Source organism: Mus caroli, chromosome 7, assembly GCF_900094665.2.
Source record: "Mus caroli chromosome 7, CAROLI_EIJ_v1.1, whole genome shotgun sequence".
NCBI lineage: Eukaryota > Metazoa > Chordata > Mammalia > Rodentia > Muridae > Mus > Mus caroli.
Window position 1 is genome coordinate 68633638 of NC_034576.1, and position 24067 is coordinate 68657704.

General features: G+C 46.5%; 1 protein-coding gene across 4 annotated transcripts in view; it reads left to right on the forward strand.

Moving 5' to 3' along the window:
* Pcsk6 (proprotein convertase subtilisin/kexin type 6) overlaps positions 1 to 24067 on the forward strand; it is a 188192-nt gene that overhangs the window by 29099 nt on the left and 135026 nt on the right. For 3 of the 4 annotated variants that reach the window (XM_021166293.2, XM_021166292.1, XM_029479538.1), the window contains exon 2: positions 19720 to 19824. In XM_021166293.2, the coding sequence (XP_021021952.1) occupies positions 19813 to 19824 (12 nt within the window). In that variant the 5' untranslated portion in view covers positions 19720 to 19812. Of the gene's footprint in view, positions 1 to 19244; positions 19304 to 19719; positions 19825 to 24067 lie in introns of those variants that run through there. The other variant, XM_029479539.1, reaches the window with a different exon arrangement.

Genomic DNA, 24067 nt, shown 5'->3' on the forward strand with positions numbered 1-24067 from the left:
AAAAAAAAAAAAAAAAAAAGACTTTCAATTTGCTGTTAGGGAGAGTTAAATGGGTTGACTTTTAAATGCTCTTGCGTTTATGGACTAAATCCACCGTGGTTCCTACTTGCCACTTTCACCACTGAAGTTGGTTTCTAAGCCGGTTGGGAGTTCAGAGTCTACATTCATGGCCAAAGCCTTTCGACACAGCTCTTGTCTGACTCTAATATTATCCCGGTTCATAAAATTTTACTTTTTCTGCTTTCTGGGCCAGTTTGTGCAAGACTGAGATGGTCTGTTCCTTAACGTTCCATAGCGCATTCCGTAGCTCACTCTTAGGTCTGTCTGCCTGTGTTCTGTGTGAGAAATGGCTGGCTCCCCACTGTTTCCGAGGCTCTTCCAGAAGGTCCGACTACTCCTTTTTAGATAGTTTCATAAATCATAATTTTCTAGTCATTTGCTCTTGTTGCCTTAAGTTTTCAAATATATCAGCTTAACGTCCCAGTGAGTGTTTCCTTATTATCCGTTAATCCTTGGCGCTATCTGTGGCCGCATCTTTCTTTTCATTGGTATTCCACTTCTGAGTGAGTTTATTTTTTTATTTTTATTTTTTTTTATTTTCATGTCTGTGCTGAGGTAGATTTATCTCTCCTGCTGGGTTTTGAAGGAAGTCTTTCCAGCTGCTTAACTTTTCTCTATTGCTAGTTTATTTTCTACTTTGCAGACTTCTTCTAACTTTAACTCTCTCCCTCTCTGTTTCCTTGAACTTACAAATGTCTTTGTAGCTGGATGCTGGATACCATGAATGTCCATCACTTCAGCTTCAGCCAGTGTGGGAGGGGATGCAGCATCCCTTCTGATGTCATAGTCAGTGATGCCCATAAACTCTTCCGTCAGGATTTTCACGTCATTACGTCATGCATATCTGAAGTCCACACGGGTCAAGCATGTATGCTAATGTATGCTAATTTCTACATGTGTGGGACTTTTCATCTCTTCCTGTTACCAATATCTAACAATTGTCAAATGAGATATTGTCTTCTTTGATGCTGAAGAGATGTGTTTTGGGTTCTGGGACTTCATCAGTCTCTGGAGAAGAATGTTGTCTCCGTCGGGTAGAGTTACATCTGCTAAAGCATGCCTCATGGCAACGAGGCTCAAACGTGTCCACTTCAGTGACACGTGTCTCTGTGACCTGGCAGAGACCCAGCCTTGCGTGTGTGGCCTCTGATGTCAGGAGACCTGGTAGGTGAGTAGGGTTTAGGTCCACGAGGCTGAGAGGGCCTGCGCTTCGAGAGTAATATGAATAGTGTTGAGGGCAAGCCAGGGCATGGTTTAACCTCTGCAGAGAGGACCAGAGAGAAGAGGAGGAGTGGGCGAGGCCCGGAGGCCCAGGGGAAGGATCCTATCTCTCCTGGGGTTCAGGGGAAGCACCTGCAGGGAGAAGGCCAAGTGCTTGGACTTGGGTGGACCTGGGCTACAGGGCAGGGCAAAGATGGTCATGTGACTAGTCATATAGTAAAGATGTCCTCAGTTATATGAGGAGTGTGAGAGCAGAACCCTCACAGAGAGATGTCAGCCATTTTAGCATTTGCCTAAAGGATTGGAGAACCAGGTCACAATGGAACCAGGTGTAATCATGGTCATGATGAGTTGTGGTGATGGAGGGACATTGGTGTGGGGTCTGTCTGGGGATGTGTTCATGGCTACTGGCACGAGGGGTGGCCAAGGAGGAAACTGAACCCATGAGTGGTGGTAGCCAACACCAGGAGGGAGGAGCAATGATGTAGGACTTGGTAGTAGGGCCTCAGGGTGAGCCATGACAACTGTGTGTTGGCGCCTGTATAGCCCTTCCCTGGAGACATGACCTTGGCTGCAGAAGTGATTTCGTAGCCCAGAACATTTCTGAGAGAGCAAGGGAGAGTGAGTGAGCGTAGCTCAAGCTAGGCTACCAGGGCTGAGAAAACAGGACACACTACTTACTAGAGAGGGCTCTCAAGCAGCAAAGAGGGTGCAGGAGAGTAGGGAAGGGGAGATGAGTTGGTTATTTCTTTCAGGACTTTTTCTTTTCTTTAATATGGTTCCCAAGGGCTCAGGAGGAGGAGAAGTGGTAGCCATGGGACTCAGGAAGAAGTCGTCTGAAAGGTCTGATGCCCAGACTGAGGAGGCAGAGACAGTTGGCTGTGGTGTCAGGGACACACTGCAGGTGCTGGAGAGGAGGCTGGCTGTGACATTGAAGGACAGCCAAAACAGTTGCCTGGTTGTGGCAGGAAATGTAAGAAGCTGACCTGTGTGGGGGGCCCCACTCTGGCCTGTGATTTCCAGAGGTTTTAGGGCTGCGATTGCCTGTCACACAAGCTGTGTTTCCATTGCCTCATCTGGTCCTGGTCTCTGTCCTCAGATTTGCACAGTGGTGGGGTGCTATGCTGCACCAACCTCCAGGAACATTCAGCTGTGGGAGAGGAGACAAGCAAGCCGCGCCCAGTGGTCAAACACAATGGGCGCGAGGTGGGGGCTTGCTTTCTTTCTAGTGAGGCAAATATGGAAGACTTATGTAGAAGCTGACAGAGAGAGACCAAAAGCCGCTAAATTTAGCCCACATTCAGGAGCACAGTCACAGAGTTGGTGGAACAAGTAATTAGACCTGCTCCTGAGAACCCAATGATGTTTCTCAAAGTCTGTGTCTTTCACTGGCGTTAGAGAAAAACATAACAGAACGAACGCATCTTTGAAAAGAGCCAGTTTGCCCGGATTCTGCAGAGCGCTCTGGAGGCTTCAGCATTGCTAAGCTGTATTCTGTGATACTGCAGCCCATCTCAGACAGTGGCTCTCACCTATAGGTGGTGACCCCATTGGGGGTCACATATTATATATCCTGCTTATCAGATATTTATATTATATGCATAACAGCAAAATCACAGTTCTGTAATCGGAACAAAATAATTTTATGGTTGGGGGAGTCTCCACAGCCTGAGGAACTGTATTAAAGGGTGGCCGCATTAGAATGAACCACTGAGAGCCAGCAGAGGAAGCCACAGAAGGCAGGGCATGGGCAGGCCTAGGACTTTGCTTGAGGGCTTGCCTGGGAAACCAGGCCACCTGGGGATCAGAAACTGTAAAACCTGGGCTACACTGCTCACTGGGCTTCATTAGAGCGTCTGGGCTCATGCCTAAGGCCGAAGCTATGTAGAAAACCCACTTGACACTCCTACTGCTGGCCAAAGCATCTCAAATCCACACGAGGGATAGACTGACCGCACACCACCGGATGGAGTTGGGGTCCACAGAGGCCATTCTAGTTCTCACCACCTGTTCCCATCCTAGGGTAATAGGATGGGTTTGCTGTCACTCTCTGAGAGAGAAGGCACCTGGCAGCTGCATCAGATCCTCACTGTGTGATTGATGTCTGGTCATATGATGGGTAGCTGTGGAGCCCTGGGAAAGCAAGACATGTAAGACTACCACACTATGAGTCACTGAAAGCCACGCTAGAGCCAGTCCACATCTCTGGAGAAGACGACTTGTCACCAGCGTCGGGTGATGAGGGTATCGGAGACACCAGCTGTCAGCTCCAGCAGGCAGTGCACATACATCAGACAGGATTTCACAGACCCAGATGAGCAGCTCCCAAGCTCAAGGCGAATTTGTCTTTGCAGACTTGTGAACATAAGAGATGACATACGGCAGGAATCTGTTTTGCAGAATCAGAATTCTGGGACTTAGAAAAATGTCTCAGCTCGGAATCAGCCATATATTGCACATTCAGATGAGCGTGTAAGAGTATATGGATAAGAAATGTCAGCTTCGGGGAACTGGAAAAGATAGTGGATTGCTAGACACAGGTGCTGTCACATGCCTGGCAGGTAGGAGTGCAGGGTGCTTATGTGTGGCTCCCCACCCTAGCACCCTCCTTCACTCCTGCTGCCCCTTTGGGTGGAGGCTTAGCCAGCAAGGTGCTATTATGTTCACACTGACCTTTTGGGATTCTTTCAAAGTCGGTTTACTTTCCCTATGGAGCCACCAATAAAGTCTTTCTTTCCTTGGTATCTGTGAAAGATTGGTCCAAAGATCCCCATGGGTCCCAGGTCTGTGGGTGCTCAGTTCCTCATAGAGAATGGTGTAGTATTTATGGAGCGCCTACATGCATCCTCCTACCCACTCTAAATCACCTGTAGATGACTGATCATTCTTAACCCAGTGCAAGCATGATAGAAATTGTCATTATAGTGTATTGTTTAGGGAATAAAGTCGCAGGGAAAAGTCTGTATTCCGTTTGTATGTGTCAGTACAGATGTACTAGCCAACCTCGTAGGCCTAAGGTGTAATTGGCTTATGAGGCAGCAATAATACTCCCCTGCCCGTGGTGTGTGTGTGTGTGTGTGTGTGTGTGTGTGAATGTTTTCAGAGAAGCTAGTTGAATTCAGAGATGCAGAACTCGTGGATACAAAGGGCTGCGGGTATAATTGAAAAAGAAAAGAAACTGAAGGGCAAATGGGATTTGTTATCTGACCTTATATCCAATTTCATTTGGTCTATTTGTCCTCCTAAAGTGGGGTGCACGCTTGTTCCCTTCTCCAAGAAACAATATACAAGAAGCTACCAGGCCCCTCTAAAGCATTTCCTGTGCTGCATGCCTGCCACGGTTGGTTTTCCTTCCTGCAGCCTTGGGCAGAGGAATATTACTGTTCTCTTTATGTGGAAAGGGAAATGAAGGTAAAGAGAAATGAAGGAGCTGTGCCCAAAGTCCCTTTTCAATTAAACAGAGCTAGCATGAACAGCCGCCTGCCTTCAGAGCCAAGACCTCACTCAGCTGCTGAGTTAGGTCCTAATGGACTTCCTCTAAAGGGTGTGCAAGGTGATAACCGGGAGGTGAGTTCCTTGTTCCCTTTGTGTCCCCGCCCCACCCCATCTTTCATTAGAAGAACAGTAGATGTGCTCTCTCTAGAGAGCCTCTGAGAATGCAGGTCCCTGTTTGTATCTTAGGACATATTTTGGTAGATGATGGAGCTTGGTGATGCCCTCTGAACTCTTGGTGGCCAGGATGACTTCTTGTGTCTCTCCCAATCTTGTTCTATTCATTCTTATTGGTACCCCTTCTGAAGCAAGCTCTGGCTGCCCCAGGTCCTGCTAGGTCTCCCATATTTAGGACTGTGTTCTGCTCTAATGGCTGCTCATGTCCATGTTGAAGCAGTCCATGAGGGGAAGGATGGGTGTCCATGGAGACCTGTGGTAGCTGTATAAGATGAAAGCATCAGTCAGAGGAATGGAGGGAAACAGGGACGGAGCTACCCAGCAGTGCTGTCAGTAAGCACAAAGGAGATACACAGAAGGCTGGGTGGCTCTTCCTTGGGCCCTGGTGTGCAAGACACTACTGTGTGCCTCATGTCAGCGAGTCCTGGGTGGGGAGGGCACAGAGGTCAGAATTCATTCTCCTGTCTTCCCTTGAAGCAATTAGTTTACTTGATCAGTGATCTGGAGGCTTTACTTTAAATATGAAAGTGCTGCCAAAGTTATCAGCAAATATTCCAGAGACCCCAGGGGCATGAAGTGACTGGAAAGTAAGCCAATGTCTCTCTGAGAGAGGAGAAACTGAGGCTGGTAAAAGATCACAGAACCCCTGTTACAGGGGATTTAATGCCCTCTTCTGACCTCCAAGGGTATCAGTGTGAATGAGGTTCATAGGCAAAACACCCATGTGTGAAATATAAAAATAAATAGATCTACTTTTTTTTTTTAATTCCCTCTATGGGTCTAGAAGAGACGACTCACCAGTTAAGAGATGAGCATTTTTCCAGAGGACCTGGGTTCAATTCCCAGCACCCACATCCTAGCTCATAATGGTCTGTAACATCAGTCCCAGGGAATCCAACAACCTCTCTAGTCTCCACAGACACCTGGTATGTGCACCCAGTATATAGACACACATGCAGGCAAAACATCCATAAACATATTTAAAAAAAATTGAAGTTCTCCCTGTCTTCCTGAACCCCAAGGTGCCCATTTTGATAAAACAAGCTACTATGGTTCAGCACAGACACATGGTCAATGGGCTGCCTCTCAAGATGAGGATCAGACAAAGGAAGCTGAGCTTGCTATGTGTTTGAGGCCCTCTTACGTGTTAGTCCAGAGCTGAAGACTTAAGGTGGGCCAGTGCACTGTGGCCATCTCTGATGGGACTGTCATCTCCTTCCCTTCCTGGTCCTTTTTACCTTTCAAGGACACCACATGATAGGGATGGGCTGAGGAGGGGAAAGTGGCCTGGGGCCATGGCAGCTGGTCACGAGAGCTGGCAGCCTCTCTGCATCCACTGTGCCTGCTTCCTCTCTAGTCCCTTGGAGCCACAGCCTCCAATGTGCCGAGTGACACAGGAAACAAGTCAACTTCAGGAACTGTGTGGACAGGCTATAGAAGATGTATATTAATGATGTTCAAGATGAGTAACACAGGGTGTGCTATTGGAACCATTGTTTTGTGTACAGTTGAGTGTCATTGCGTCCCTTTATGCCCATGTGTAGCGGTCACTACTAACCAGTTCCAAGCTGAAACTCTACATGTTAAGAACTCATTCCCCATCCTTCCTCTTCTCAGCCCCGACACCAACATCCCATTTCCTGCCTGTGTGCTTTGCTACTACCATGTGCTTAGCAGTGAACTCTCCTATTAATCCTACCTTGTTTCACTTAGCCTGGTGTCCTCTAGATTCATCCCTGTTGCATCCTGCATCTGCATCTTCTTCCTTTCCGAGGCTGAACCAGCTTCTACTGCACACTGGTACATCCCATAATCACCTCCTCAGCCACTGACGGACACTTGGGCTGCTGCTCCCTGCTTGGCTTTTGTGAGCGGTGTTTCTGTGAGCTTGGGTCTGCACCTGTTGCTGGCGGCTCCGACTTTTGCTTCCGTATAGGAGAGTCTTAATTTTAAACTGAAAAGTTTGAAGATTCATTCCTCTGGATATCTTTTAGTTTCCCTTTGTATAACTACTCTCCAGGAAGGGTTTTAGATATTGAAATTTAAGTCATTTCTCCCATAAAGCCAAATCTTTCTTCTCCCCACCCCCTTTTTGTAACCTGACAATCTCCTCCAACATGGCCTCTCTCCGGGAAGTACACCAAACAGCGTCTCAGCCCTAAGCCTGCCTTTGCTGTGTGCTGTGCATAGTCATGTGTGCCCAGGGTCATAGGTGAGTTTCACTGCCTGAGCAGTCAGAGGTCCTCATCTCTATGAGCAAATCTGAGTTTGTGAATTTTTCAGCTAGGACATTCTGAGGACAAGGCCCTCATCAGCCTGCTTCTTCTACACTCAGGGAAACAAAAGCAAACAGGGATCTTTTAGAGCCAGGAGAGTCTGAACCAGTGTCCAGATGCTTCCTGCCAGGATCACAGCCCACTGACAACCTGCAGCCATGTTAGGGCAGACTCTACCGTAGTAGCAACAACATTTAAATGGGGCATTAATATTAACAACTTGGTATAAAACTCATGTACAATCTGAATATTGGCCTCTTCGGGGAGAGTTCGAGAACCCTGCCTCCTATCATAGGGTCCCTGCATGGGCCCTTTGGGTTTGGGGCCACCTCTCCTAACTATAGAGACCAGATGAGGTTAGACCCTGGTAGTTAGCAGGCAACAGGGACACATGCTGTGGCCCCATCCTTAGTAATGAGTCAGCTGCAGGGTAGATAATCTATGGAAAGGTCATGAGACCTAACAGAGAGTGAGGTGCTGAGACCCGGGGACATTCTGGGAAGGTCCATGCCTCCTGCAGCCTCCCTACCTCAAGATCACCTTGGAATAAGTCTCCTTTTCCTTTTCTTTCTTCAACTCCAGGGCCTCTCAGGCTCTGCTTTGGTTAGAGGAGGGAATAGTAATGAAATTCAAATAACCCATCTGCCATTTACAACAGAGAGCTAAGAGCAAAGGCTATTCAATACTCATATGCCTGGCTAGACCACATTTTCATTGTTTGTCTTAGGGTTTTATGTGAAGAGACACCATGACCATGGCAACTCATAAAAGGAAACCATTTGGACTAGCTTACAGTTCCGAGGTTTTCCATTATTGTCACGGTAGGAAGCATGGCAGCACACTGGCAGACATGATGCCGGAGAAGGAGCTGAGAGTTCGACATCCTGACCAGCAGGCAGCAGGAAGAGAGAGACAATGAACCTGGCTTGAACTTCTAAAACCTCAAAGCCCATCCCTAGTGACACACTTCCTCCAATAAGACCACACCTCCTAATAGTGCTACTTCCGGTGCCATTTTCATTCAAACTGCCTCAATGTTCACTGGGAAAGGGAACTGGGAGGTTAGATGCTTTGTTTTACTGCAATGAAAAAAAAATGTAAAAACAAAATTGAAACCAATCACAAGCTCTCAGGAGAGTTAGGATCCTGTAGTGCGTGCTTGTGGGGAGACTGTTACTGGCTTGATCTCTTCAACCCCAACACTCTGGTGCACAAGGGCAGTTTCTATAGAACTGCAGCAGATGCCTGCAGGGCTGTCCCTATGTGTGAGCCTCACTGTCCTCGGGCGCCCAAGGGTGGTTCTCACTGAGGACGGAGCTTGGGTTCGAAAGTTCTCCACAGGGGCTGGTGAGATGGCTCAGTGGGTAAGAGCACCTGACTGCTCTTCCGAAGGTCCAGAGTTCAAATCCCAGCAACCACATGGTGGCTCACAACCATCCGTAGCGAGATCTGGCGCCCTCTTCTGGAGTGTCTGAAGACAGCTACAGTGTACTTACATATAATCAATAAATAAATCTTAAAAAAAAAAAAACAAAAAACAAACGAAAGTTCTCCACAGCTTGATGTGACTGGGAAGAGGCAGGTCCTTTGAGAGGTGGGTCTGGACATGGGCGCATACCCTCAAAGGGGCCCACGGAAAACCAATCCCTTCCTCTGTGTTTTTTCTTTCTGGCCATAGATGAGCGGTTTTGCTCTGTCATGGTGTCCCCCATGCTGCTCTGTCTCCTCACAGGCAACCAGGACCACGTCATTGTAGATGACGACCCCCAGAACTGTCAGGTAGATCAAACATTTTCTCGTCACAAATTAACTGCCTGGGGTATTTTGTTATAGGGACAAAGTATAGAGAAGGATTCTGTTCAAAGTCAAGGTGACATTTGGTGAGCAGGTCTCATTAGCAGGGCAGGCCTATAGGGCAGGATGAGATTGGCATGTGGCTGAAGAGCATGGTATGAGAGGGTACCAAAAGACTATCGTGAAGACAAATAACAATTGATGCGTGAAAACCCATGGACAAAATATTAAAATGTGCAGTTCAGCTCAGTATTGCTTATTTCTCCTTTGCCTTAGGTTCCAGCAGGGTGACCTCCAGAGAGACCGTGACATCGCTGTTCAATCTCCTCCACTCTAGAGCATTTGTTAGTGGATTTTTATTTTTCTTTAGCATTCATGACCTGACCTAAATCCTTTTTACATATTAGGCCAGGTGTTTTGGGAAACATCCTTCCAGTTGGGTTGGTCAGGTCTTGATGGAAGTATTACAGAAGGGACATTAGTTGTTGCCATGGTATCTGACCACATCTTAGCCTGGTTCCTGTTGCTAATAGCAATAGTACAGAGTGAGAATGGATAAAGAAAAAGATGTTTACTTTGGCTCATGGTTCTCGGGGTCCAAAGTCAACAGCCTGTACCAGTGATTGTTTCCCTGCCAGCAGGGTCCCAAGCTGGCTCAGGCTGCCATGGCATGGCAGGACACAGGAAGAATCTGTTCCTATATTACGTGTCTCTCTCTCTTCTTATAAAGCTATCAAGATACAAGTCATGGGGTGTCCCCTCATGAGCTTATCTAACTGCAGTCACCCCCGGAAGATGTCATCTCTAAGCATCGGGTTGGGTTTCCACCGTCTTAAAGTCTCACATTAGGGATAAAGTGCAACGTGGAGGAGGCAAGCCATCCCTAGGCACCCACAGCCCCTGGCTCACATTTCATCCATCACATCTCTGGTGATGCTTATATAGGTCACTTGACTCAGGTGATTTTCATCAGAATTTACACTGTCAAAATGTCTGGGTTTTGCCTTCATAATTGTATTTTGTGTAATATTTTGAAACTGTAGGACACATAGCAGATATTTCTCAGGAAGCTCGGGTTTATTATCAATTTACTCGTGTCTGTTTTCTTGTTTTCATGTCATGGTTTCTTGTTTTAGTCGGCGCTCATTAGAACATCTTGTGCCCAGCTTGGTCAGTGGGTGCCCTTCAAGCTGGCCTCTGTATCCTTCTCAAATGTCTCTGGAGTTCTGTGGGCCTTTGCTTGCTTCCTGTCGATCTATGATACCACACGTTCTCCTGCTATTCCTGTCCCAGAACCAGCCATGGCCCACGGAGCCCTGTTCTTTTCAGTAGGGAAATTGTATGCGCGATCACTGGCCTTCTAGCTTTGGAGTATTGTTGCTCCCAGGCTAGGGGGACAGGTTGGGACTGTGCATCTGTGTCTACATACACCTCATGTATGGTGCTCTGACCCTGTGGCAAAAGTAGGCAAGCCTTATTTTGTCTCACCATGTGTGGGGTTTCAGCCCAGAGCCCCGCTGCTGTGGCCAAGCAGTAGGTCCTGATGAGAGTGTACAATGGGGCAAAACTACCTGCCTCATGGCAGCCAAGAAGCACGAGAGGGAAGGCACTGGGGCCTACCTACTCTTCCCGTCAGTGGCTGGCCTTCAGTGACTTCTCCCCACTAGGCTCCACCTCTTAATAGTTCTTTCATCTCCCAAAAGCTGGCGACCGAGCTTTTAGCACATGGGCCTTTCTATGGACGACACTTTTCCAAACCACGCCACACATGTGCGCTTACTTCTCTATCTGCATTGAAAACAGTTTACAAGGACGGCTGATTCCAGTCCTAAATTCACTGGTTTCCACCCTGACCCTGGGGACCTGCTCACATTTAGATGTCCAGAGTGGGGCCTCTGCCTACGGATTTCCCAGGCTTTCCATTACCAGTGGGGATGCCTTCCTCATTGCTGAGCTCCAGCTGTCATGCCTTGCCCTGGGCTACCCCAGGCCTTCCTCTTGTCCCCTCCCCACACAAGCTATGCTCCTGTCCTTATGACACTTAGGTTAGAGGACCTCAGGAGAGGAAGGGCTGCATGTTTTTCCTTTTTCTTTTTCTTTTCTTTTTTTTTTTTTTTTTTTTTTTTTTTTTTTTTTTTTTTTTTTTTTTTCTTTTTTTTTTAAAATCAAATAAAAGCAAAACAAGTGAATACACTGGGGGCATTAGGATCAGGAATGAAGAACAATAATGAACTTCACACAACCACTAAGAACCCTCTAACTAGTAAGATCTTTAGAGAGGAGACCTTCAAAACTAAAGTATGTTTGCAGCCGTGAGCAGTATGAGCCCAGGCCAAGTGGGTATGTCAGGCTTCTTCATCAGAAACCAGGCTGTTTGCTTCAGCAGCTCAAGGGAAAGAAAATGAAGTCTACAAAATCAAAATTAATGTTATTTTTGTTTTTTTTTAAAGGGATTTGCAGGAAGTTGACCAGCTTAATTGTACTGTTTGGGTGTGTATGTGTTGAAGAACATAATTTGAAAGAACTGAGAAATCGTGCAGCATCTTAACTCGGGTGGGACTGTAATTATTGCAATAACAGAATGTGGCTGTGTGTATATGTGACTGAAATGGGAAGCAGTTTGTAAAAAAAAAAGTGCTTTAAAAAAAAAAAACAACAAAATGTCCATTCTGTCCCTCTGGACTTCCTTAATTATAAATACCAGGTAGCCCAGCGCAGGCTAAATATAGGCCCGGTGGCCATCTCTATTTATAACATTTTTAGGAGGAAGTCACCGGAGCAATTCAGAATTAATTTGGTGTGTAGGCTTTTATGGGCTCTAATTAGTTGTGTTTTTCTTAAGCAGGCCAACTGGGATCAATAGCGTTATATAACTGAACCCAGGGGACCATGACTGAGACATGGACTCTTCCAGAAAGCCAAGGCCTTTGGAAGATGTCAGCCCCAAGAAAGCCCAGCAGCCCCAGAAGCCAGCAAGCTGCAGCTGTGGGAAGAGGGCTGGAGACATCTGTGTCCAGCCAAGGGCAGGCTCCGGGAGTGATAAAGGGAGGTTTCTGCAGTCAGAAGCTGCAAATCTACTCCCCATTCATGTGGAGACCTTGAAGGGGGACGTTCCCAGGCTGCTTATCAGCTGTTCCCTTGAGGCAGGCGAGATTTAGCTGCTCTAGCCTGGGGAGGTGAGATGATGTTTTCCTAGACTGTCCAAAATATGCACTTAGGCAACTCCCTGAGAGCCAGCTCTCTGGCCCCAGGGCTGGTGGACCTTTGGAAGACTCAGTGTCATCTGGGGTGGATGCTGGTGCTCTGCAGTGGCTCTGCTGCACATCAGACACGGATCGATGAGACTGTCGCTCCTCCTTCATTCCTTCACGTAGCGCTGTCTTGAAGAATACAGGGTGAGCTCCAGCTGGCAGCCCACCGGGTTCAGTAAACATGAGAGTAAATGGTTGTGCTTAAAATAAAAACTCAGGACTCTGCTCCAACACTGCGAGGAGTCTGTGCAGATACTGTTCGCATGCTCTCCTTCGGATCCTCCCCCTGTGGTGCTCCCATCTGTGCTGTGTGCTCCCCATGAATAACCTCCAGCCACCTGGGTGGAGGAGAAGCTGTGCCTTCTAGATAGCACAGAGGCTATGTCTGCCCAGGCCACCAGCTGCCAGTTGGTCCCTCAGCTCCACAGCACAGTGGTTTCCAGCTTCACGGCTGTCCTGGGATGGGGACTGGCTGGGAGAGAGTAAAAGGAAGACAGCTGTGCCCAGAAGGGAAGGAGCTGTCATTCCCCCCTCTGGACTCACACTTTCCCTGGTATATAGGTGCAATGAGAACTGAGTCTGGGAGATCTGGGAAGGCTTCCCGGAGGCAGTGGTGACTTTGGGATAAGGTAAACAATAGCAGGAGTCAGTGGAGTCACTGCAGAGGACCAGCGTGAGCTCACATAGGACTATGGAGCAACAAGAGAGAAGGGTCCTTACACATGACAAAGTCTCTTAAGCACAGAAGCCAATATGTGTGACAAGAGAGGTGGCTCTGTGTCAGTGAGGAGCTGGGCAGAATGGCAGTGTGGTGATGTTGAAGAAATGAAGGGGCCAGCACAGCACCATGGGGCGGGCCTAGTCCCTGTTAAAGGCCTGCTCCAGGGGATGAGGATGTGGACCATTTAAGGAGCTGCTTTGAGAAGGTTGGGTGGTACCTCCCACCATGCCGCGGAGCTCCTCAGGAGATAGGTAGGCTCTCAGGGGGTGGGAAGTGGAGGCAAAGCGGTGATGGTGGCTCTGGTTGTGTGAGAGTCGTCTGCTGACATCTGTTCTGTGCCAAGCCTGAGGACAGAGATGCTGAGAGTAGGACTCAGCCTTCCAACACCTCGGCCACAAGAACGCAGGGTACTCAGGACCCATCCAGGTGGAGGGAAAGGAGGCTCTAGAGGAGCTGGTGGCCCTGTGTTGAGCCCTGGGGAGAGGGGAGGAAGAGGGCAACCAGCTAGCAGCCTCCTGGGAAAGGCTGAGCTTCTCCAGAACCCAGAAGCCCCATCACCACCCAGGCCTCTGTAACCAGAACCTCCATCTGAGGTCAGACCCAACTCGCAGCTGATTTACTGCAGCTATTTGCCTGTGTTTGAAGTATACTACAGTGGGGAGCCATAGACCCAGGGCTTCTGATTTAGGGCAGTCAGCACAGGCCCCAGCAGCCTATTGATATGATGGTTATGGGGGAAAAAAAAATCAAAGGTTTGCTGGGCTTTGGTCATGAGTCCTGTATAAATACACACACACACACACACACACACACGAATGTTTATGTATCTATATATACAAATTCCTACATATTCATATACATATGTAAAATACATTCATATATACATAAATACAGATATACATAGCCACAAACACATGTTTTAATAAATACACACATCTGAATATATAATAGACATGCTTACATATATACATATATGTATTATAATACTAGTATATCTCACACAGCAGAACAAACAGGTCTTCATACAACTTGAACATCCATCCACCCACACATACACACAGAAGCATAATGGAAAATGTACCATTGAGCTTAATGCATGACCCCATACTTTCCCCTGGAAACAGAAGAGTATCACATGCTGAGATATGGGCCCCGTGTGGAGACCCTCCTACTGAGGACAGATGTCAGGGGTTTGGAGTCTCTGTGGAAGCTATTGGCTTTTAATTGCACCAAAAGATAGAGGCTTGATGCCTAAGAATCCTAGCTGTGTTATTAACGTGCTATGTTGTTTTGAAGCTATACTTTCACTGGTCTAAGCCTCAGTTCCCCTGTCTGCAAGATGGGGTTAGACTTAACAGCTAGCTGCTTGGGTCTGAACTTTTGAGTTTGCTGCATGGGATGGACGTGGTCTTCTGCTGCTTGCCTGCTAAGCTAGGTGCACTCGGTGACAGTCGAGGTCCAGCGAGGGACAGGATGGGGCAGCTCCCAATTCCACTCTCTCTTTGTGCCTCCCTTGTCTGCCCCGTGTACCTACATTACCTAGTGTTTTGGAATGTCTAATAGAGCCTCTTGGTAGGGAGAACTGAACTACATTTGACTCTTCTCTCTGAGTTTTTTTTATCTCATTTCTTCCAGTGTTCTGGTTGAGAACATTTAGCAAGGCCTTTAATGATGTTTTAATGATATTACCAATTTTATCAACCTAATGTATATAGTTACATATTGATGTTGAGTAGCGAAACATGAGCATTTGATATTCAGCAAATTGTTTCATCGGATAGTGCTCTGAGAGACTGATTCTGATGAACACGTTGTGAAAATTCCATGGGCAAGAAAGGAGAAAAGAACATATTGAATTTTTTTTTTTTATGTTAAGATTTAAGGAACAGTGCCTCCTGCTCCTGTTCCCAAAAGGGGAGGGGAGAGGAGCTGCCCTCTGCTTGTGCATGGACATGTTTGTGGCATCCGGTGCATCTCTGTAACGACAGACTATTCAGAGACTGGCTTGAGAGGTGCTATGCACAGTTGTGCCAACTGACCATAGGAGCAGAGTCAGTGTCCCAGCCCATGGCCCAGAGGCAGCCCAGGACACACACACACATACACACACACACACACACACACACAGCCGATGAACTGTGTTACTGTGAATGTGAGTGTCAGATAAGGGTGAGATGTTTCTGGGCTGGGTGTGCAGCTCAGTGGGACATGCTTAGCTTATGTGAGGCTCCGCATTTAGTCCCCAGCACCCATTTTCTCCCAGAAAAGACTTTGTGCTTCTTGCCTCTTCTGTCTATAGGAGCCCTTCATTATCCGAGGGCTCACATTTCATAGTTGTAGTTACCCACAGTCAACCACAGCCTAGAGACATTAAATAAAAAATTGCAGAGCACTTTATACAGTTCATATTTACACTCTGATAGATAAAGTTTTATATATAGTATATCACGTAGTAGATATAGTTATTGTGGTTGTTTTATTTTGTTATTAAACTATGCCTAATTATATTAATTAATGTATTGTGAGTATGTATGTATACATAGGGAAAATCATAATTATCTTTGGGGTTTGGTGCTATTAGTAGCTTCAAGTATCCACCTATGTTCTTACACGTCTAGTGTCTGCCAGTATGACCCTGAAGATATACCAAAAGAATGACAGTTCATCTTAGGTCTTATTTGTGTGTGCCTATGTCCTTTATTGTCTACTGTCTTTGCTTGTCTTTAGACAGAGTGGCAGTGTTGCTAATTCAGAAATTTGGAATTCCTCCCTCCCCATATAATACTGGGGCCTCAGTCTCCTCATACAATGGCCTCATCTTATAAATGGGAAGACCGAGAGTCAGAGTCACAAGCAATGGGTCCCTCTGACCAATCTGAGTCAGGGTCAGAGCACAGTCAGATGTCATCTGATTGAACTAAGAGAGTGCACCCATCCCTGAGAGAGAATGTCCAAGCCTGGAGCTGCCAACCTGGTATCCTGTCTTCTCTCCTCATGATGGCAGCCTGAGAGGAGGTCAGAAAGAGCAGTTTCTAAGCCTAAGAAGTGCACCCTAGAGCCAGTGCTTGCAGGGGCAGGTCAGGTGAGAATCCAAGAAGAGCCGAGATGGCTGCGAAGGAGAAGCAACAGGATGTGGCTACATAAGCAAACAAGTGGGTGTGGCCTGTCCAGTTATGCTAGAAGTGGGGCCTGGGAATGTACCCAAAGGAAGTGAAAGCAGGGACTCAGGCAAATATTGGCACTCCCCGTTCGTAGTGGTGACATTCACAATAACCAAATGAAGAAATAACCTGTGTCCATCCATATGTAGATGGATGTATTCATACAATGCAATGTTCTTCGACCATCAAAAGGAAGGAAATTTTGACACATAATACAACATGGATAACCTTGAAGTCATGATGCTAACCATGAGTCAGGCACAATAGGGCAGATTCTACATGGCTCCACTGACGTAGTCAGAGCCTCCCTGTGTTGGCAGCCAGCTTTGCAAGGGCAGGAGGATGCCTTGGCTGGTGCTCCCTTCTCATCTGCAGTGGAACTCAAGCCTCCTGCTGAGTTATACATGGGTCCAAACAGGTGCAGTGTTGGACATTGCTGACTCCCAAGGCCATTTGCCTAGTTAGTATTATGGGGACCAGTTGTTCCTTTCCTTCTTCCAAGAGAACAGCTCATCATTGGAAACCATTTCTAAGGCCATTTCTAAGGATGATCCCAGTGTCCCAGAGACAAGGGAACTGGGTGGCCTTGGGACTTGCATCAAGGGAAGGAGTGGCTCCTTTGGCTTGGCTCAGCTATCTGGAGTCCAGTACTTTCCTGAGAGGCCTCCAGGATCTCCATTCAGTGACTGGTGGCTTGGCATTGTGTCCATTCCTTTCATTCACCCGTTTACCTATTTCCCTAAGAAGGAACTGCCTTAAATGCATAGCCTTAAAGGACCAACAGTTATGTGTCACTCACCAGGGATAGCGACTGCTCACAAGCAAATGTACTTACTAACAGCTGCTGTCTAGTAAACCTCCACGACTGTCTTGGGTAGAAGCAGGTCAACCATGCTCTAGCAGTCTTTGGGTCACTTGTTTGAAGAAGTGAGCAATAAGGTTTACCTGCAAGAAGAGAAACGTGCCTGCCTGTGTACAAGATAGAAACAGTGAAGTTTGTCATGGCCATACAAGATGCCTTGAAGCAGAAAGTTGGCAGAGAGTTAGAATTATGGATAACTGTGACTGAGCACTCTATCTTCCAGGAGCCCTGCGAGCCCCCTCACATACATAGGTATCCCCTTCAGATCTGGAAGCCATCAATCCTGCAGAGTGGTACTTAGAGTCTCAGGAGGAGATGAAAACCCAGAGATGATAAGTCCAGGTTTTCCATTGGGAAGGGGTTAAGATGTGTGCACAGCCAGATTTGTCCGATCCACAGCATCCCGCCCGACCTGAAGGGAGAATGGAGGGGCCTTGAAGAGGAGACAGAGGGCCAATCCCAGTACCCAATAAGAGGTATCGTCTGTTAGCACCACCTGAGGGTCCTGGCACCAAGAAGGTGACACTTGACTGTCACAGTGCTTGAAGTTCTTTGTGTGCAAGAACAGAACATGCCAGAACAAATTTAAGTGGAGGAGCCTTGCTTATTTTCCCCCATTAACTAATTTATTTATTCACTTTGCATCCCAATCACATCACCCCTCTCCCCCTGTCCCTTTCTCACACAGCCCCTCTCGTATCCCCTTCCCCCCTTCTCCTCTGAGAAGGGGGACTCTTCCTTATCACCCCATCCTGGCACATTAAGTCACTGCAGGGCTAGGCACAACCTCTCCTACTGAGGTCAGACAGGGGGCCCCACGCAGGGAAAAAAAGGATCCACAGGTAGGCAACAAAGTCAGGGACAGCCCCTGCTCCAGTTGTTCAGGACCCACATTAAGACCAAGCTGCTCATTTGCTACATATATGTGTGTGTGTGTGTGAGTGTGTGTGTGTGTGTGTGTGTGTGTGTGTGTGTGTGTGTGAGAGAGAGAGAGAGAGAGAGAGAGAGAGAGAGAGAGAGAGAGAGAGAGATTAGGTCCAGCCCATGTATGCTCTTTGGTTGGTGGTTCAGTCTTAGGGAGTCCCCAGGAGTCCAGATTAGTTGATCCTGTTGGTCTTCTTGGGGAGTCCCTATGAGGGGCTTTATTTTAAAAACAGAAGGCTGTCTCCAAAAGAACAGGGAACAGTGGCACTGTCAGGCTGGCTAGCAAAAAAAGCTGAGGACCACAGAGAACCCAGCAGAACCTCATCTGTATACTCTACCATCTTACGCAAAGATGTGGAAGTGACCACTCATGACATCTAAATCCCCTCAGGTCTCTCTCCTCAGGACCATCATCTCTATTGGGCATCTACAGGATGTAGCTGACAGAGTGGTTGTAAGGTTGGGGTGGTCAGCTGTGTTTTACTGGGTAAACTTTAGTCCTCGTTAAATTCAAGAGGTATCAATAAGACAAAAAAGTCCAAGGGTAAGTCCTTTATCCCCAGTTTACTCCCAAGGGATGGAGATGAACAGGGATGGGGCATCCTTACTCAGCCACATGGCTAATGTGGCAAGGGTTTGAGACTTAACCTGGCTGCAACTCTCTATGTAAAACCGTCACATCTAAATTGCTCTGAGGAGAACTGCAGTAGTATGTGTACACATGCTGCGTACAAATGGATAGTACTATAGTATATATTGTATGTACTTATGAAGCATGTGCATGTATAGACATAGATATGCCTACTGTACTTTCCCCTGTACATACATATCTGTGATAAAGTTTAGTTTGTAAGTTAGGCACAGTAGGAGATCAACAACAATCGTGAATAGAGCAATGATAAGACACAGCATTTTCCATTAAATGCTTTCTGCCTCAGTTGACTACATATAATGCTGCAAGCATGAGCAGATACAGAGGTGGCCCGTTTGCTCCTCAGTCGCTCTTGAGTCAGACGCTCAGGTGGCTGAGAAGGGCCACAGAGGTGTCTGTAACTTCAGTCCACCTGCATTTTCAAGGCCAGTGGCTAACCAGTGATGTAATGCAGCCAGTGACAGCTAGGATACTGACCTCTGAAAGCTATGTCCTTGTATTCAAGAGTCATTTGACGCTGGGCAAGTCCACATGACAGAAAGGGTGTGAGCATCTACTGTTCTTGAAGATGGGGGAATCAGGCCACAGGGCCTCTCTCAACGTAATGGAAAATTGGGACACCCCAGGGGGCTGCGTGTTCTCATCTGACCTCTTACAGTCCTGGGGCAGATGTACCCGTGTGTTTTCTTTGGCTTCCGCCATGCACTTGAGAGTGAGTACCAGTTCTTAGAGATTTTGGTTTACTCGTGGTGTGGAGTGGAAGGGGAGTGTTTATAATGAATGTTTTGGTGTAGACCTGACTCGACAGTAACTTCACTATCTCAGCGATACTTGACCCAAAATAAACACTAACTCGTGTCCGAAAAACTTGGCCACGATAGTATAAACTTAGACAATATTAACCAGTGAGATGTGTGTGCTTCCTCAAAAACACTACATTGGGTTGTTTATCTGAAAGGAACTATCCAAACGGTCCTTCCGGTTCCTAAACACTGACTGTGTGCCAGAGGCACAGGTGGGCCGCAGTGCGCGGAGGGAGGCTCCTCTGGCAGCTGAATTGTGGGGTGGAGGGCTTTGAAACATCTCTGAGGTGTATTAGAGAATGATAGCCTGCTTCTTGTTTTGCAGATTGGAAACCTGGACGATTACTATCATTTTTACCACAGCAAGACCTTCAAGAGATCGACCTTGAGCAGCAGGGGCCCCCACACCTTCCTCAGAATGGACCCACAGGTACACGGCTCCAGACAGTGTTCCTTCCTGAGGCTGAGAGCATCCTGCTCTGCCCTCCTCAAAGGAGACCATAATGGGTTTCTAGTCTCAAAAATTAATTTCTGTATTTACATTGAATACAAGGTAGCAGAGATAGAGCAACATGTCACATCCACTAAATGCTCTCAATTTTTGTATCTTTATCAGACTTGAGAAAAATACTTGACTTTAGTTAAAATGTTGAAATCTATCAATATTTTAAAAATGAGTAGTGCTTGGGGGATATCTCAGTGGTGTACCCTTGCTTAGCATGCACAAGACCTTGGGTTTACCCCAGTGTGTGTGTGTGTGTGTGTATGTGTGTGTGTGTGTGTGTGTGTGTGTGTGTAGTAGTAGTGAGTATGATTCTTACCAATAAACTAAATCCTTAAAGCAAATATTTAATAATGAAGTTAGTGATGAGGCAGGGAGAAATTTTTTCTAGTCATTATAATATGTATCTTAATGGTTGACATTGACTTAAATACTGGAGCAGTAAGCCTGACTCTCTCCTTAAAATTTTGTGTGATCTCTCTTTCAGATTTAAGTAAATTAGTTTGAAGTTTTGTGTAACCCATGCTGACTGGGTCAGTAAATTATGCTTCCTTTCTACCTATATTTGAAATTAATGTTGGCAAATTTCAGTCAGCAGATACATGGTAAAGATTGCAACTGCACAAGAGGCTGTGGGCCTTTCACAAGTTCATTTATTCAGCAGGTGCTTTTTAAATACCTGCTGTGTGGTTTATTCTGCCTCTAGCAAGGGCAGCGAAGCTGGCAGCGAAGCTGGCCAAAAATGAAGCAACACATTTGGTCACAGTGCGAGCCGAAAGGGAAAAGGACGTGCATGGGAGAAACACTACTAACCACGAGGAGGTGTGGCCGATGATAGGTAGGCCACGATGTTTTTAAACATAGCAGTCATTTCATTTTAAAAGCCATGCTCTAAATGCCAGTCTGAACTCACTGACTGGCACACAAAATTATTTCAGCCATTTCCAGAGAACATTTACAATAGTTTTCGTGGAAGAATAGGTTTTTGATGTTACCACAAACCCACTCTGTTGACCATCACTGACTGGCTTCACTGTGTTGACAGAGCTGTGGGAGGGGAGAGAAACAGTCCCTCCCTGGACACAGTGATGAATTACTCTGCTCTGGGCCATTGCTCTATGGGCATTCTGGTTTGAAGTAGACCCCCACTCATGTAAGTGGGGCATGGAAAGCAGAGATCCTGAGTGTATTTGTGAATTCATTTTATAGGTTGGTGGGTGAGAGGGTGGATGGATGGATGGATGGATGGATGGATGGATGGATGGACAGATGGACTTATGAAGGGGTGGGTGAGTGGGTGAAAACATGGGTGAATGTGTTTATGGAAAGGCGAATAGGTGGGTGAGTGAGTGGGTGGGTAAATATATTACTGATGGAGGGATAGATGACTGGATGGATACATGATTGAAGGATGCTTGGGTAGATGAATAGGTGTATTAGTGGGTGGCTAGATGAACAGATGGATAACCACAAGAATGGATGAATAAATACAAAGCTACAGATAAAGGACATTCTGCTAATTCTCTTATTCTCGGCAAGGAAAGGAATGTAATGTTTATTAGCAGATTTTTATGTGTCTGGGCATTTTAAAGCACGCCATTTCACCTGATTACACGGGGTTATAATTATATCTACTTGTGGTCACAATACTGAACATGAAGAAATATTTTTCAGAGGAACGAGGGCATTCCCTTCCCTTAGGAAGCCAAGCCATAAGCTTAGCTGCTCTTGCTTCTAGAATGGGAGTAATTAGTGAAGGGTGAGCAGAGCCGGTCCTCAGGGCCCATAGAGAAGGGCAGCGGGGGGCTGGTGCATAGCCGGAACATGGGAGAGCTGTGATGGGCTCTGTGAGTTGAAAGTGAGCCATTGCCCTTCTTAGGGGAAAGGCTAAGCTAAGAAGGAAGTTAGCACCACATCGCCCTGCTACAGTTTCACTCCAAGCAAGCAGTGGATATGTTCTGTAAAGACATCATGCTTTCTCTTCATCTGAAATCTCCAGCATCTTCAAATTCCCACCTCTCAGGGAGTAAAAAAGTCAGGGCAAGTATTTGTATGGAGAATGCTCTGACATGGGGGCTCTTTGCTAAGAGACCTGGCCCCCAATCCCTTTCGAGGGGGCTTCCAAGAATTAAAACTCCTTCTTGATATGCAGACAAACGCGGAGTCAAAATAGGAGACACGGAGAACGCTTTGTCTTCTGTTTTAAACCTTTGTAGGGTTTTGTTTGGGTTTTAGGTATCGGGGCTTGAACCTAGGGCCTCCTATATAACAAGCAAGTGACCTACCGCAGAGCTATGCTCTCAGCCCCCTTTTGTATTTTTATATTAGGAAACAAAGTCTAGATAATTTTCCTTGGCAGAACTTTGATCCTCCTGACTCAGCCTTTTTGAGTAGCTGAGATTACAGACGAGAGCCACCAGCTCTGGAAGTTTTAAACCTCCCTAAGGTACTTAGCTGGGCGTGTCTTCTTTTTCAAAAACATGAACTGAATGATTGTGGGATGCAAAACTGCTCAGTAGTTCTGGTACTCGTGAGGCTTAAGTGATGCTGGGGCAGAAGGCTCATGCACGGGCCATGCAGGCCGGGTGACAGGGACCTATTCCCAGAGGTGCCCGTGGCTGGATGCCCTAGACCCACCTGCATGCAACAGCTGAGCTGGTCCATTGATTCATGCTGGGTTTGTTGAAAGGAGTGTGTTCAGTTTGGGTCTCCCCGCAAAGTGTTCCCCAGGGATTAGTTGTATCATTTTGTTTGAGACAGAGACTCATTCTGTATCACAGGCTGGTCCAAACCCCACTTGATAGCCCATGGTGACTTAGAATTTATGGCAAGCCTCCTGCCTCAGCTTCCCCAGTGCTGGTGTTACAGTCGTGAGCCACCATACCCTGCAGCTGTATGCCTGAAGTAAGCAGAAGGAAGAACAGACATCCTAGGGCAAGACTCTGGCAGCTAGCTTTTTCCAAATAAAAACCCCTTTTACCTAGTTTCTTGGTTCCTGGCAGGGCTGCCATCAAAGCGTCCTGCCAATAAAAAATAAAGAGGAAAAAGGTGAAAAGCCTGCCAGTCCCAGCCCTGCGGAGACCTGCCAGTGATTGGCCAATTGTCTCCCTCAGTTCTAATTAAAGTTTCAACCCCAGAGAAAGCATATAGACCAATTAGGAATTCTGAACTGCAAATGAAATACCTCTGTTTACATAGTCTAGTTTTAAGGCAATCCAAATGAATCCACTGTTCGTTTGATGAATATTTACTTTACCCAGTCATTTCCAGTTTGATGAAATTTGCTGTTTCATAGAATTACTTAGTACTGTCCCTTATCAGAACCGTTTTCTTCCGTTAGCCCTTCATGATACCCTTTCATTTGGAAAGGTCTATAATTAATATTATTAACAAACGGAAAAGATGATTTAATATTATTCAGAGACATTGGAATGTAGTTGTCCGTGTGCTGGAATGACCAAACTGGAAATGAATGTTATAGGGCTTAGGATAAAGTCCAGCCGAATACAGATGGCATTTTATTTTAATTACCTTTGATTTCTGTTGTATCAAAGCGGTTTGATGAGTGATGGAATTTACAGTCCACCCCAACATCATAGGAAATGGATGGAGTGTACATTTGTTTAAACAAAACACAAGGGGGAGGCAGCGAAGGAGGGAAGCTTGTCTTTATTTATACATAGACACATAGACACACGTAGACACACACACATAGACACACATAGACACATACACACACATAGACACATACATACACACACACACATAGACATATACACACACATAGACACATAGACACATAGACACATACACACATACACACACATGGACACATACATACACATAGACACACACAGACACATACACACACATACACACACATACACACATACACACGTCACCCCTACCAGGCAGCTCCCTCCACCCATCCTCTACCGGCTTCTCTGTAGGCCAGCGCTGTCTTTGCATTCTTTTAAAATATAAATATTTTATGTGTATGGGTGTTTGCCACACGCATGCAGTTCCTGTGGAAGCTAAGAGAGAGCATGGGATCCCCTGAAACTGGAGTTGCTAGCCAACATACAGGTGCTAGGAATAAAACTCAGGTCCTCTGGAAGAGCAGTGGTACTCTTAACTGCTGAGCTACTCGCTTCTGTACGTTCTTAATTAA